At 40.7% G+C, this 15,614-nt stretch overlaps 1 protein-coding gene across 1 annotated transcript in view; it reads right to left on the bottom strand.

Annotated features, from left to right (window-relative positions):
- Positions 1 to 437: 437 nt before the first annotated feature.
- Positions 438 to 15,614, bottom strand: part of LOC134678497 (ras-related and estrogen-regulated growth inhibitor) — a 33,219-nt gene continuing 18,042 nt past the window's right edge. Inside the window, exons 2-5 of the mRNA XM_063537072.1 lie at positions 3,116 to 3,172; positions 2,400 to 2,473; positions 1,629 to 1,805; positions 438 to 671 (exon numbers count right to left, since the gene is read on the bottom strand). Of these exons, the coding sequence (XP_063393142.1) occupies positions 438 to 671; positions 1,629 to 1,805; positions 2,400 to 2,473; positions 3,116 to 3,172 (542 nt within the window). The remainder of the gene's footprint in view (positions 672 to 1,628; positions 1,806 to 2,399; positions 2,474 to 3,115; positions 3,173 to 15,614) is intronic.

The following is a 15,614-nucleotide window of genomic DNA, read 5'->3' as shown; positions in this document are numbered from 1 at the left end:
GGGATGGTGCAAGTGGCGCTAAGTTGGAGCACTTTAATATGTGTCTATTCCGTTTAGCAAAAATATTCTAGAAATAATTTAAACGCGAAATGGAAATGCAAGTCAATGAAGAGTTTAATCCTTGAGATTCTGTAACGTAACGATATTGCTTCGCTGTTATCCATATGTGTCGAAATCTAGTTAAAGGACCCACTCTGTTGCTTACCATTTGCTTGTACCATTTGGTTATACGAATAACCTATCAAACCGTCCTTATGGCAAGCGGCTAAGTGGGATTTTTTACTTGGACGCGACACATATTTCCTCCATATAACCATTAACAAAACAAATCATTTTGCTATTTCAAATTTCCCAAGTAATTTGGACGAGACGTGCAAGCTAGTCTGTATGGAAAGCCCAAGCCTTCCAAAACTGAAAACCAAAATAAAAGTCGATTTTTAATCCTTCGGCAATGCACTGTCGCTTTTCCCTCTAGAATACACCCGGTAAGCCGTCTTCGTTCCCAGCATGCGGTCCAGCAGGCTGTGCTTGGCACGGCGCCGGAGCTGGAGTACCTCGCGGCACAGGTCCTGGAAGACCTCGCTCACTTGGACCACCTGTTCGGCTGCCGCGACCTCACGGAAACTGCACTCGAAGTCTTTTGCCAGGATCTCGCCTTCGTCGGGGCTCACCTGGAAGCAAAGGTTACAAGAAGATTCAGTACTATTCTAAGAGTTCGAAAACGAGTGTCAGCGAGTTCTTTGAGTGACATATTTTAGTTTTGTTCTATCTTAGGCAGGGTGGACCCTATAACGCCGACAGATATTAATATCTATTAAATATTATAAGCCTTTATTGCCCACTAGTGTGTGTGGTACGTCTGGCTGTAGGCTCTGCTTGGCGCGCCGCACGAAGTTGAACGACTGTCGGTCCGTGATAGAGTACACTAGGCGTATACCATCCGCCCACTGTGCGATGTTATGCGTTGATAGATCCTCTGCGCTCTGTGCTAAACATTATCGTAGCTGTACTAACCTGTCTCAGATGCACCATGGCAGCCTTATTGCCCACTAGCGTGAGTGGTACGTGTGGCTGCAGGCTCTGCTTGGCGCGCCGCACGAAGTTGAACGACTGCCGGTCCGTAATAGGCACATACCGTCCGCCCACTGTGCGATATCATGCGTTGATGGATCCTCTGCGCTCTGTGCTAAACATTATCGTAGCTGTACTAACCTGTCTCAGATGCACCATGTCAGCCTTATTGCCCACTAGCGTGAGTGGTACGTGTGGCTGCAGGCTCTGCTTGGCGCGCCGCACGAAGTTGAACGACTGCCGGTCCGTAATAGAGTACACTAGGCACATACCGTCCGCCCACTGTGCGATATCATGCGTTGATGGATCCTCTGCGCTCTGTGCTAAACATTATCGTAGCTGTACTAACCTGTCTCAGATGCACCATGGCAGCCTTATTGCCCACTAGCGTGAGTGGTACGTGTGGCTGCAGGCTCTGCTTGGCGCGCCGCACGAAGTTGAACGACTGCCGGTCCGTAATAGAGTACACTAGGCACATACCGTCCGCCCACTGTGCGATATCATGCGTTGATGGATCCTCTGCGCTCTGTGCTAAACATTATCGTAGCTGTACTAACCTGTCTCAGATGCACCATGTCAGCCTTATTGCCCACTAGCGTCAGTGGTACGTCTGGCTGTAGGCTCTGCTTGGCGCGCCGCACGAAGTTGAACGACTGCCGGTCCGTGATAGAGTACACTAGGCACAGGCCGTCTGCCCACTGTGCGATGTCATGCGTTGGAAGATCCTCTGTGCTCTATAAAGTACAGGAAACAAAATATTAGGGAGTCAATGTACGAAATTTGTCGAGCTTAGCGTTCTTACTTTATCTATTTATCATTAATAGCTGCATGATGCTTGCTTCTAAGTCTTATAGGTTATATAGGTACCTAATAACAATAATCGAAAAATCGTTAAATAAAGGAGCATAGCCAGCGAGGCGACACTCCTCCTTTCGGGCATTTGCGGCTCCGTTCAGCTCAGCATTGCTTCAAGCAATTATTAGGGTTGGCGCAACTTGACCTCCCTTTGCGTGCATGACCACAGATAAGATAATGACTTGAATTTTGACAACCCTAAATGCCGAAAGGTATAGTACCATACATAGCATGATTCGTCCCTGAATCGCTGTCAAACTTCAGTTTTGTAGGAATTGTCCTTTCTGTACGGTAGTACTTTTATTTATGCTGTGGCATAGCATAGCTATGGCCATTATATGAAATTGAATTTAAATTAATTGTGTAGAAAAAAATCCCATAATGTGAATATCCAGGGAGAAAAATAGGCACCAAGTTTGTATGGAGCAGAGGTCTGATGGTCTAAGAGCAGAGGTCTAAGTGAGATAACTGACCTTTGGGCACGTGTCCAAGATCTCAAACAAGATCGGGTCGCCGTCCAGTAACACTTCATGCTTGTACTTGCTGTCTGTAATAAAACAAATACAAGTTGGTACAGGCACACAGGCAGGCAGGCAGGCAGGGTCTGAAAATATCGATACGGGCAAAGTTTCAAAAATGTACACTACCTTAATTTATGGGCAATAAGGTCGTGTATATTTTTGGCACTTTGTCCGTGTCGATATTTTTAGACGTGACTGTAGGCCTAGCACATGATTGGCGCGACAGTATCTCGTGGCGAGATAGACTACCCGCCTTTTTCTAACTTAGTTAACAAAAGAGGGACGGGTAGTCTATCTCGCCGCGAGATACTGTCGCGCCAATCCTGTGCTAGCCCGACTGCAGTAGTTTTTAATTAAAATCCTGGCTATTCAAATAAAAGATTTACAATGAGTGTGATAGGGAAGCCATCGGGGATATTAATATTTCATAAGTGCTGAAGAGGCACAAATGAAAAAAACGTTAATTTTTATTGAGGTGCATAGCAGCCGCTAATAAGCGGCCGCTTGAATTATACTAAAACATAAGTTGCCTGGAAAATACAAAAACTTGTATTTTAGAGATACACTTGTGATTACAGACAGGCAAGTTACTACATATATAATAGTTGGTACCAAGGAAACGAAAAGAGCAAAAGGTATTAAAGTAGGTATGCTAATTGCTATTATACCTTGTTGATGATCATATTCGCCGATGTATCTTTTTGTTAGAAATCGAACCGTCAGAGCTGAAACGAAAAAAAATATCGTTAGTAAATCATTTTGTATGCATTCATTGCCATTGTTTATATTACGAGTAATAACATTAGTTACAAACATTTTGATCTATTTTATAAATATTTGAATAGGTGCGTGTGCCACCCTGTATACAAATGCCATAACATCTCATAATTCTCAGCCCCGCTAATGAATCTCAAGTACCTACTCTCCGGTCGACGTCGTGTTTACGAAACAAACGCACACAGAACAGTTCAACGCCAGTATCTCAGCTTGCAGGCCACTCTGTATACTTTGCACAGGAGCCAAAAGCCCTAAGTGGGGCCGTAGCTAAGGGCTTGAAGTATAGAGTAAAAGGTTAAAAGTGTCAGCTGTAAATAATAGTTCCAAATTTCTCCAGAGTAGCGCTAGAGTAGCTAAGGACGTAGGCGTTATTGACGGAGTGAAGTGCGCTGCCAATTATTTGTTTTTTTTTTAGGTAAATATTCTATGTAGTGTAGTGCCACAAACAGACACTTTTTGATACATGGAGATTGTTTTACCTTCAATAGCTAAAGTCGATCAGACCGTGAAAAGTCTGCAGCGATTTTGATAGCCCACGCAGTGCAAGTGTCATTTTAAACGTCGTACTTTTATGAAATTATGACGTATAAATAACACTTACACTACGTGGGCTATCAAATCCGCTGCATACTTTTCTTGGTGCGACTCTAATAGTTTGTGGCTACTTACTTACACTTTTTACTAGTGTGTGTGTATGAAATGTTATAGCATCTCCCAATTACTTCTTGTTCACCTTTAGAAATAGTGCCCGGTCATCAGAAATCCTTTTGTTATTAGGAACCGCGGCCTCCGATAGATAGCAACTTGAAAAAAACCGGGCAAGTGCGAGTCGGACTCGCGCACGAAGGGTTCCGTACCATAATGCAACAAAAAAAAACAAAAAAAAAAGCAAAAAGAACGGTCACCCATCCAAGTACTGACCTCTCCCGACGTTGCTTAACTTTGGTCAAAAATCACGTTTGTTGTATGGGAGCCCCATTTAAATCTTTATTTTATTCTGTTTTTATATATTTGTTGTTATAGCGGCAACAGAAATACATCATCTGTGAAAATTTCAACTGTCTAGCTATCACGGTTCGTGAGATACAGCCTGGTGACAGACGGACGGACGGACGGACAGCGAAGTCTTAGTAATAGGGTCCCGTTTTACCCTTTGGGTACGGAACCCTAAAAAGGATAATGTAACAAAACAAGGCCTTCAGCTAATCAGTTCTTTGTGACATTATGCTTTTCGAGTGCCAATATTCTACGCATCATGTTACGAGCTAGCACAAAAACACGTCAAACTTCCCTCTCGATTAAGACTTCATACGCAAATGTAGTCAACGTACTGAATGCATGCACCGCACCCACAATAGATACAACGCATAGCGTAAACAACAGGAATAGTGCAATCATTCGTTTTACATTCAATTTAGATACCTTTGCGTCACGATTCTAAAATTAATGTGAGGTCGGCTTTTTACACGGATGATATTTGTTTTGACAACGAGCATGCCATTCCTAAAATAGTCTAGCGGGAAGCGAACGAAAAGTTTTTTTAGAAATGGATTTTCGCTCATGTAGTCTCGGATATGGGTGAATATGGTATCATTAGACCAAGTATAGAAAATGTTACAGTATGTTATATATTTGTGATCTACTCACAAAGCCCTTTCATTTGGTACCCGACATGGTATGTTTAAAAGAAAAAAACCGGGCAAGTGCGAGTCGGACTCGCGCACGAAGAGTTCCGTACCATAATGCAAAAAAAAAAACAAAAAAAAGCAAAAAGAAAACGGTCACCCATCCAAGTACTGACCCCTCCCGACGTTGCTTAACTTTGGTCAAAAATCACGTTTGTTGTATGGGAGCCCCATTAAAATCTTTATTTTATTCTGTTTTTAGTATTTGTTGTTATAGCGGCAACAGAAATACATCATCTATCACGGTTCGTGAGATACAGCCTGGTGACAGACGGACGGACGGACGGACGGACACCGAAGTCTTAGTAATAGGGTCCCGTTTTACCCTTTGGGTACGGAACCCTAAAAAAAAGGTTTGTACTGCCGACTTTATGACGTCACAGCAACTACCCCCACCACTTTCGCGCTTGTCATCTCATATATTTGTGTTGAGAGCATTACACTGAATGCATCGATACCATATTTACCCATATCCGAGACGACATGAGCGAGAACTAACCTAAAGCCTGTGCCACTGCTGTACTAAAAGTCATATGTCTGTAACCGAGTGTCTATAAGCTTTATACTTTTGATACATACTGCCGTATTGGAACTTCAAGATATTCACAAGAGACGACACGTACTAGCTAGATCCATTCTATAGATACGTTATAGTTTAGATATCAACTAGGTCTCTTTTGCAGCGCAATTCGGGCAACCAATGTCATTTTTACGTTAGATAGAGTATAAATATCTATTAGTGTGAATTGGATCTCTACCTATAAGTCATATCCTGTGGAAATAGTTCAAGAGTATCTCCAGAATCGCGCAAATGCAAAGGCCTCCCACCAGGAATGAGTTACTGACTATATTTTCCAACTTCCTAAAAGTTAAGAATGCCTATGTTTTATCCCTTAAATCCCTTTCTTACTAATACATAAGTCAAAATGGTATAAGGACAAACGATTGTTAGGTAATTGAAGTTTGTAGCGCGTTTATGAATAAGGGGGTTAATCTAAGCGTTTTTTTTGCCAATACGTTCCAAATCCGTGATACCGCCCATTTTTTTAAATTGGAGGGACGAAAGTGTTAGCTCTAATCATGAAATGATTAGATACTCGTACTATGGTAAAGCCCCCTCCAGACTATGCGCGTGAATCGCGGGCGAAGCCACGAACGCGAGTGTGGAGTCGATTTCGCTGTCTGCGAAAATCGACTCCACACTCGCGTTCGCGGCTTCGCCCGCGATTCACGCGCATAGTCTGGAGGGGGCTTAAGGTGGGGTAAGACCATAGAGGTACAATAATATAGAGATGAAACGGGGGAGGGGCTAAATGACCGAACGAGATACACTTATAGAACTTTCAGTAGGAGTAGCAGAGAAAGCGGTATTATTGCTTCTCTCACAGTCTCACTTTTAGTTTGTTCCCCACCATAAATTTAGTACGGTTTATGGTGGGCAACAAATAACCCGACCGAATTACGTACATTGTTTTTGGTATAATGCAGGAACGTTAAAACGTGTTTTTAATATTGTCGCATTGCGTAAGTCTTGTCCCTCGCGGAGGCACGCGTATACCACTTCTATAGGATGCTACCTTCTATGGGTAAGATGAACATAGTTTATTTTACTTGTGGCGAGACAAAATTTGTCTATTACTATTTGTCTTGCCCCGATATTAGTCTTACCCCACCTTATGGCTCCTCTACACGATGGGCCAGCGCCAGCCACTCCAAGGGACGCATTTATGCGTTATAGGGAGCAAGTGATATTGCTATCTCATTCTACCGCATGGCTGCGTCCCTGGGAGTGGCCGGCGCTGGCCCATCGTGTAGAGGAGCCATTACCTATTGCAAGTGTTTGATGGGTTGTATTCACCCATCAGATCAGAGCATAGTTGGACGGTACTTTATGATTAAATTATCAATTTAGTTAATCCGACAGTTCATAACTTTATATGACGATATATCAACATTAAAGTCGCACAATGTCAAAACATTTCCAATCGTAACATTCGTAATTATAATGTTAATTTATCTGGAGGTTGGGTGTAGACGTGTGCGCCGATTAAAAAATGATCGGCGGCGGCGTTTGCCAAAAAATCGGCGGCGGCGGCCGGCGGCGTGTTTTCGGCGTGAAATCGGCGTGACCTTGACTTTCAAGTTTCTTAAGAAAAATCATTAATATGTTGTATTTCTTGAAAATTTGATCAATGCAGGTTGCTGGTCAATGAACTACGTATAGTTTGAATATGCTGTGAGTAAAATAAGGTTTGTTAATGAATATAGGATAGGTATAATAACTTGATTGCCCTAGTAACTGGCTTTCATTAAGAGGTTTTCTGCTCCCAATGACCTTCGATCCAATCTGTAACTCTCCGTTTTCTCAAGCTTTCCATGGCTTATCATATTAAAATGACGTACTTTTTACTTTAACAAAACAGAACTCCATACATCCTTGACATTTGCTAGACATAGTAAACTGCTGTGGCTTCTTTTTAATGGTTTTCTTGTCGTACAAGCACCAGGCTTACTGAGACGTATCTTCTTTCTCGTTTTCTCATGGCCGAGGCTCGCGACCACATCTAATTTGTCCCCATTTCGTGCAGTCATAAGCCGTATGGACTGCACGGTGCAGACTGCTACAAGCCGACCTCTTCATAGCATTCGACCATCTCACACATGTTCCATCTCGAGCACGTTTGCCATTCATTCGGCTTAAATTAATGTGTTTCTCCACATCATGCGTTAGATAATATATCCGAAGAAGCTAAGGGCTCACCCATGGCATGTTTGGAATAGATGAGTGGCGATATAGAGCTCTTTCAGAATGGAGAAGTTTGTTCTTCTAGCTGTCCAAGGTATAAGCAGCACTAGCAGTAGGGTGGTTCAAAAGACATTTTTTTTTATTTTCCGACGGGCCACCCCCTTATTTTGTTACACTTATTATGCTGATAAAATACACCAAGTTTCGTAATTTTATCTCAACTACAAGGGGGTGCTCAACCACTTTGAAAATTTTGTATGTTGTATGAAAACCAAAAAAAACAAGTATTTATTATTCAAAATTTTATTTAAGTATCTGTTTTCACATTATTTGCACATGTGATTTATAAGTTTTTAAGTAGAAAAACATTTTTATTTCAATTTTTTATAATTTTTCAAAAGTAAGATTTTTTGAATTTCACCTAAAAAAATCATAAAAAATAGAAATAAAAATGGTTTTTCACCAAATAACTTTTAAATCACACTTTCAAATAATGTGAAAACTACTACTTACATAAAACTCAAAAAAATAATAACTTAATTTTTTTGGATTTCATACAACTTTGAAAAATTTCAAAGTGTTTGAGCACCCCCTTGTAGTTGAGATAAGATTACAAAACTTGGCATATTTAGTCAATAAAACAAGTGTAACAAAATGGGAGGGTGCCGCTTCTTCTAGCTAGAGTTTGAATTTTTCCCATACAAACGTGAACCACCCTAACTAGCAGCAGTCTTCTTTCGTTCGTTAACAGTTGACGATGACTACTTAAGGTTACTCAGTTACTTTAATTGGTGTGTCTAATAGTTTCTGCAACTGGCTATTCAGGTTCATTTAATTAATGATTGATGTATATTTGACAACTGTAACATAAATAATACAAAAAAATCTATATTGTAATTCAAAAACCAACTTAGAATAGCTAATTAACAACACTCAAGGTCACGCCGATTTCACGCCGATCATTTATCGGCGGCGGCGGCGTGGTCAAAAAACCCGGCGGCGGCGGCGCGCCGGCGCGGCGCACACGTCTAGTTGGGTGGCGATTTGGCCCGATTTGCGGCCCGAAATAACTTTTATTTATACATCGAGTGCGATTGCAAACCGATACACAATGTTACGCACTTCTGTGTCTATCGTTTGGTACAACAAACACTGGTAGACGTAGACTGTACAGTCTATTGGTATTTTACACAGACCATTATATTGAACTAGACTACCTACTTTAAGGTGACGTTCGGATGTCAACAGCTGTTGCGGGATCGTTGTTGCCGCTGCTAACTTGTTTTAATAAAATGTGACGGAATGAACGTCATAATCGCGGCAGTAATGCGGCGGCAAACGTCACTCATTTTGTGAAGGAAATTGATTGGCACTACAGCCGTGGCAGCAACGACACCGCAACAGTAATGCAGGTGCAGTTGATACTTGAACGTCACCTTATTAATCAACTAAACAATGATTTGAAATTAGTCGTTGACATGATCGGTATCGGCATTTTATTTGACTATACATGATGTACGTAAGCTGCTTGCAGCTATACTATCTCAGGGCCAAATAGAATCTTGTCAGGCTATATATGTATGTATGTATTTAATTGACTTTATTGTACATAGAAATACCTAGTAAGTAGTAGTACTATATACCTAGTAAGGAAACATTTGTTGTGTCCCATAGACATAATATATATATATAGACGGTGTCTCAGCGAGCTGTCACTGTTGCCACTTTTGTTTAGTGTACGATTAACAATTTAACACCACCTTGCTGTAGCCATGTTGATAAAGTCATATCGATAAACTATCGACATTTCTTACAATTTTAATTTTACTTCAAAGGTTTGACGATATCTAAAATGAACAAAAACGCTTTTATTCTTTATTGTGGTTATCAGATCACAATTTTATCGTCACGCCCCAGCAGGGAACCAAGGGAAAGTTCAGATATTTAATTAAAATACATAAATACCTACTAAGATATGTGTTCCGCAATAATTGAAATATTTTATTATATTCTAATATATTTATTATTCATTAGCATTTCAATTATGTATATGTTTAACGAAGATATTGAAGCTTCAATTAATAGCTATTTCGTTCCGCTGTGTAGCGTTTATCGATATATAACATGATTAAAATCGACTTTTCACATCCCTAAAAGAGCACACATACACGTTTTTACGCACACATACACAGCCTGGATGCATCAAAAAAGGCAACACTTGATTTGAAGTTCACCTTGTCAACAGTATAGTTGTCCTTTTTTGACAAATGGCATTTTAAAAGAGCGAGGAGAGAGAAATGATACTAGTTGCTGCGCCGTCAAATAGAACAATAAACGTAGGGGCCTTGTTGTGTCCCATGCAGCGCGCTTTCCGCACAGTCGCGCTTCCTTTCCATGCGTTCAGATAATGCATCATTGCACCATTACATAATTGACTGTAGGTACAAACTCAACCAAAACTCAAAGAAAGAAAGTTATTCAACACAAAATTGCGTCATAGTGTTATACAAGATCAACACGTTATTTTTCGGACGCTTGCCACGTCTAGCTCAATCTACCTGGTCTGTGGTTTTGTAATCTACGGGAACGGTGAAGCCGAGCGTGACGATTGATAATAAATACTCAACCTACATAGTAATAGTCAGAGTAGATTTATGGTGGATCAACTCTCGTGTTGTTGTTCTGTCTCCTCAGACTACAGTTACCATAGTTGTAGGAAGGGTAGAGGCAAGGAGAAAACTCTTTTATGGGAGAATATTTGCAAACGTGTCCAGCTCTCAGCTATACTGATCACGTGATGCTTTCTATGAAAATTAAAGTACCGGACGCCTCGGCCCGGACCCGGGCCGTTCTAGCGTGACTCATCCTTAATGCTTGGCGTGAAAACTTGGAGTGGTCGGACTCTGCTTACCAATTACACAAAACAAAGGTCAATCAAATTACAAAGCGATCGAGCGAAGCGAATTACAGAGCGAAGTAATTAAGCAAAATCAATGTAAAAGCTAAACCATTCTTAATTTCCATCATCACGGTTCCGCGAAAAGTAACAATTAGGGGCCAAATTCGACACGCACAACTGTCAGATTTCGCATCCACGTCAAAACAACAGTTGATTTATCGCATACTGAGTTATGAATGTTATGATTCCATCAACGGTGGATAATATCATTTGGTACAAACAAAACTCCACTCTAAACTAAGGGTGGTTCGGTTTGGTTTGCTTGTCACCCTAACTGTGGATTGTTAATGTCAAATTTTGACATTGTACGTATTCGAGAACTTATGATTTTTCCCACATCAACGGGAGATCAACACGATACGTCAAACGTCGCTTGTCGAATAGGGGTCTAGGTCATTAAATCTAGCATTGTTTACGATAATACAAAGAAAAGCTTCAATTACAAGTGTTAATGGACGCCGATACGGGAATGGGAATTCCTGTAATTCCTGTAATGCAATAATAGACCGAATGCAATAACTTCCTCAGCCCACGGGAAACGTAGTGAAGGGCTATTCGTTAGCACAAGGACGTATTTCCGGAAAATATGTGTGTTTCAGCACTTGAAACTCTTTCCTTCATACTTACCTATGACAAAATGACATTCAAGTGACCTTCATATTCATATTATGTCATTTCAAGTTAGAAAGTATTTCTATTCTCTCTGTCCCGTATTTATACGTCCATAATTTCATAGAAGATTGACGTTCAAAATAACACTTGCACTGCGTAGGCTATCAAATCCGCTGCAGACTTTTCTTGGTCTGACTCTGTTTTCACTTGTGAGGTGAAAATTTGTATGTACAACACGAAAAAACTATTTTGCATCCTCGCGAAACTTTATTTGCCAAAAAGGTACCGATAGTAGTATTTTTGAGCAAGTATTTTAATAGCAATACCCTTGGTAAAACAAGCGCTGGTGGCCTAGCGGTGAGAGCGTACGACTTGCAATCTGGAGGTCGCGGGTTCAAACCCCGGCTCGTACCAATGAGTTTTTCGGAACTTATGTACGAAATATCATTTGATACTTACCAGTCGCTTTTCGGTGAAGGAAAACATCGTGAGGAAACCGGACTAATCCCAATAAGGCCTAGTTTACCCTCTGGGTTGGAAGGTCAGATGGCAGTCGCTTTCGTAAAAACTAGTGCCTACGTCAAATCATAGATTAGTTATCAAGCGGACCCCAGGCTCTCATGAGCCGTGGCGAAATGCCGGGATAACGCGAGGAAGAAGAAGAAGACCCTTGGTATATAAAACATACTTTTAAGAATTTTCCGGGAATGCACGTAAAGGAACATCACTAGCAACCGCTATAAAAGCCGCCGATCCCTCTAATGACGGTTTTAAGTAAACAACCGAGCAATGCAACCCCTAGTAGGTATTGCAGCGTTACGCTTTGGTAGAAACCTTTTTTTAACCGACTTCCATTTCATAGAAGGAGGAGGTTCTGTATTCGGTTGTGGCTATTTTTTTTTTTTTCTATGTACGTTCACCGATTACTCCGACATCCGTAGTCCGATTTGAGTAATTATTTTTTTGTTTGAAAGGAGCTACCTCCGAGTTGGTCCCATTTTAATTTGGTTCTGTTCTGATGATGGGATCCATGAGGAATTGAGGGAACTCCTCAATTTTTAAAGGCACATGCATGGTGATTTGGGTGTTTTCTTAAGCAACTCGAGCATTTTCTCCCGAAAACCACCACTTTGATGAAGTAGACCTGATGATGATGATTGTTTTGATGATAATGATGATGATTTTTTAAATGTAGTATGTTCAGCGATTACGCCGGCACCTGTGATCCGATTTGAGTAATTCTTTTTTTGTTTGGAAGGAGTTACCTCCACGGTGTTTCCGTATTATTTTTGGTTCTGGTCTGATGATGGAATCCATGAGGAATTGAGGGAACTCCTCAATTTTTAAAGGCACATGCATGGTGATTTGGGTGTTTTCTTAAGCAACTCGAGCATTTTCTCCCGAAAACCACCACTTTGATGAAGTAGACCAGATGATGATGATTGTTTTGATGATAATGATGATGATTTTTTTAAATGTAGTATGTTCAGCAATTACTTCGGCACCTGTGATCCGATTTGAGTAATTCTTTTTTTGTTTGGAAGGAGTTACCTCCAAGGTGTTTCCGTATTATTTTTGGTTCTGGTCTGATGATGGAATCCATGAGGAATTGAGGGAACTCCTCAGTTTTTAAAGGCACGTGTAAAGTGATTTCGGTGTTTTCTAAAGTAACTCGAGCATTTGCTTCCGAAAACCGCCAATTTGATGTAGTGCAAGTGTAGCCAAGTGTAGCCTTACCACGAGTTTGACATTGACATATTCGCTAAGTTAGCGACGCTAACGTCTTCGTAACTTACTATTTATGCATCTCGCTCGCAATATGCCAGTACGAGCGAGATGCAAATAAAGTAAGTTACACATACGCTAGCGAATAAATCAATGTCAAACTCTTGGTAAGCTGGTAAGGCTACTGATCGGGGGTTAGGGTTAGGAGTTAAGGCGAAGCGAAGTTAAGGGAATGGCGGTTGAAGGGCTGCTGGTTCAGGGTCGAGGGGTTCATGGATCAGGGGTTGATGCGCTGTGAGGTAGAGTGATCGGGGAGTTGAGGGATTGGGTCAGTGGCGGGGCGGAGGATGGATTTAGTGTAGTGACAGGAATTATAATTTCCCAGACGGACTCGAAAAAATACCTGATTAAGTACATATTTATTAAAGTAGGTACACCAATTTTGTGTTAATCATGATGTTGTTTTTTATTCATGCGTCGCGCACTTAACAATGCGTTAAAAACTAAAAATGGAAAAATAAAAACTTTTTACAAAAAAAAGAAAACCGACTTCAAAAAGGATGAAATAAAATATTATCCTTTTTAAGTCTATGCGTTACCAACTGATATGTTTGAAGTCGGTGCCAAGCCAAGTAGTAACAATACCCGTCAAAAATAATCAGCTTTAAACCCCATTAGAACTGTACTAATGAGTATTATAAATGTGTAAGTAATTCTGTCTGCCTCTTTGTCGCCTTTTCATGGCTAAACAACTGAACCGCTTTAGGTGAAATTTGGCAAGAACGTAAATTCCTTGATTTGTTTTATATTTTGAAATGTAGTCCTCTGAATAAGGGACGGGAAATAACTCAGTCCCAATCCCACGCTTGCGTGCCGACAAACATGGTACGGACTGTACCAAGAAGGTTTGATCGTGTGTTCTTAGGTACAGTCGACGTCAAAGATATGTTTACACTTTTGCACCGTACTCCTTTGTAATATGTAATATAAGACGAAAAGTGTAAACATATTTTTAACGACGATTGTACCTACAGAAAGTACGTTCATTGTTGTCGTGTAAGGCAATCCAACGTAAATCATTATAGAATCGCACCAAAATCATGGTATGCTTCAAAAGTTGGCTTGGCACCGACTTCAAACATATCAGTTGGTAACGCATAGACTTAAAAAGGATAATATTTTATTTCATCCTTTTTGAAGTCGGTTTTCTTTTTTTTGTAAAAAGTTTTTATTTATGAGTCAATTCCCGACGGCTGGTTTGACAAGTGACAAAAAAGAAAAATAAAAGAACGGGACGTCAACGTAAGAGGATATTTTATGCATAATTTCAAAAGCTTTCCATGAAATAGAATTAATTTGGCTTATATCGATGGCAAAAGTTTTAAACGGCCACTAAGTATCGCTTTAGTAATTGGGAAAACCGCTTTTTGTCGCGGGTAAGTCCGTTTGCATCTTTTATTTTATTATCTTATTTGTTTTCATATCTTTACTTTAGCGTGGCTCTTCTCTTCGTTCGCAGTTTTCTTATTCGGGGAATATTTTTACAATTGCGTTTGTGGACACGGACCAAGGCACATGCTATGTTACCGCGCATAGTTCATTCTACTATTTCAACCCGAGCCAACAATTCCAGCCTGTGTGTGGACTGTGCACCATAGGTCTAAGCCTATTATTCTCGACATCAGTCTGAGCGTGAGCAGTACACCAGAGACCTGAGCCTGTTCCTGCTAAACCATTCGACGACTCACTTTGTATATTTCTCTAGATTAAATTATTGCCCGTAGCCTCTGTTCCTGTCTGGTACCAGTAGAACACATAGCCTGCTAGGAAGTTTTTTTATTAGTTTATAAGGTAGATTTCGGTGACAGTGCTTATATTGTTACTTAATTGATTTCGGTGGCACGGTGCTTATTAAAAATTACCTATATTATTACTTAGCTGATTTCGGTGGCACGTTGCTTTTTAAAAATTACCTATATTGTTACTTAGTTGATTTCGGTGGCACGGTGCTTATTAAAAATTACCTATATTGTTGCTTAGCTGATTTCGGTGGCAGTTACCTTTTTTTTAAAACTATCAAGGCAAGGTGTTTATCCTTTTAAATTGTAAATAAAACGTTTTATCACGTGGCAATTTTGGTATATTTTATTTTAGTACTAACTATGCTACAGTATATACTCGTATTAGGCCCCCCCCACATCTGGCGTCTTTCGAGCGTCGGCGTCTACAATTCTATGGCCGACCGACGCAACGTCGACGCAGCGTCGACGCAACTGCGCAGCGACGTCATTTTCCATAGCGCTGGACCGACGCCGACAGACGCCGACGCTCGAAAGACGCCATATGTGGGGGGGCCCTTACTCGAATATACCTACTAGGAGACGAAATTGAATACAGTAAAATTCGCATAAAAGGAAAGGGGATAACCGCATCTCCATACAAACGTACTGCGAAAAACAAATTCCATAAAATTTTCAAAAGCTCCTGACTCCTAATAGTATTAAAATAATCGGAAAAAGGCAAACGAAGGGGCATAGTCGTGCTTAATGTACACTTGTATAGTAAGCTCCAAATATATAGTAGGGCAAACAAATGTCCATGCAGGGGGGTCAGTTTATGATCAATTGATCACCGATCACGCATCATAGAAAATAAAATCGTCG

The sequence above is a fragment of the Cydia fagiglandana genome, chromosome Z (genome assembly GCF_963556715.1).
Source record: "Cydia fagiglandana chromosome Z, ilCydFagi1.1, whole genome shotgun sequence".
NCBI lineage: Eukaryota > Metazoa > Arthropoda > Insecta > Lepidoptera > Tortricidae > Cydia > Cydia fagiglandana.
The sequence above is the reverse complement of the archived record's forward strand: the minus strand, read 5'-3'. Positions and strand labels throughout refer to the sequence as shown.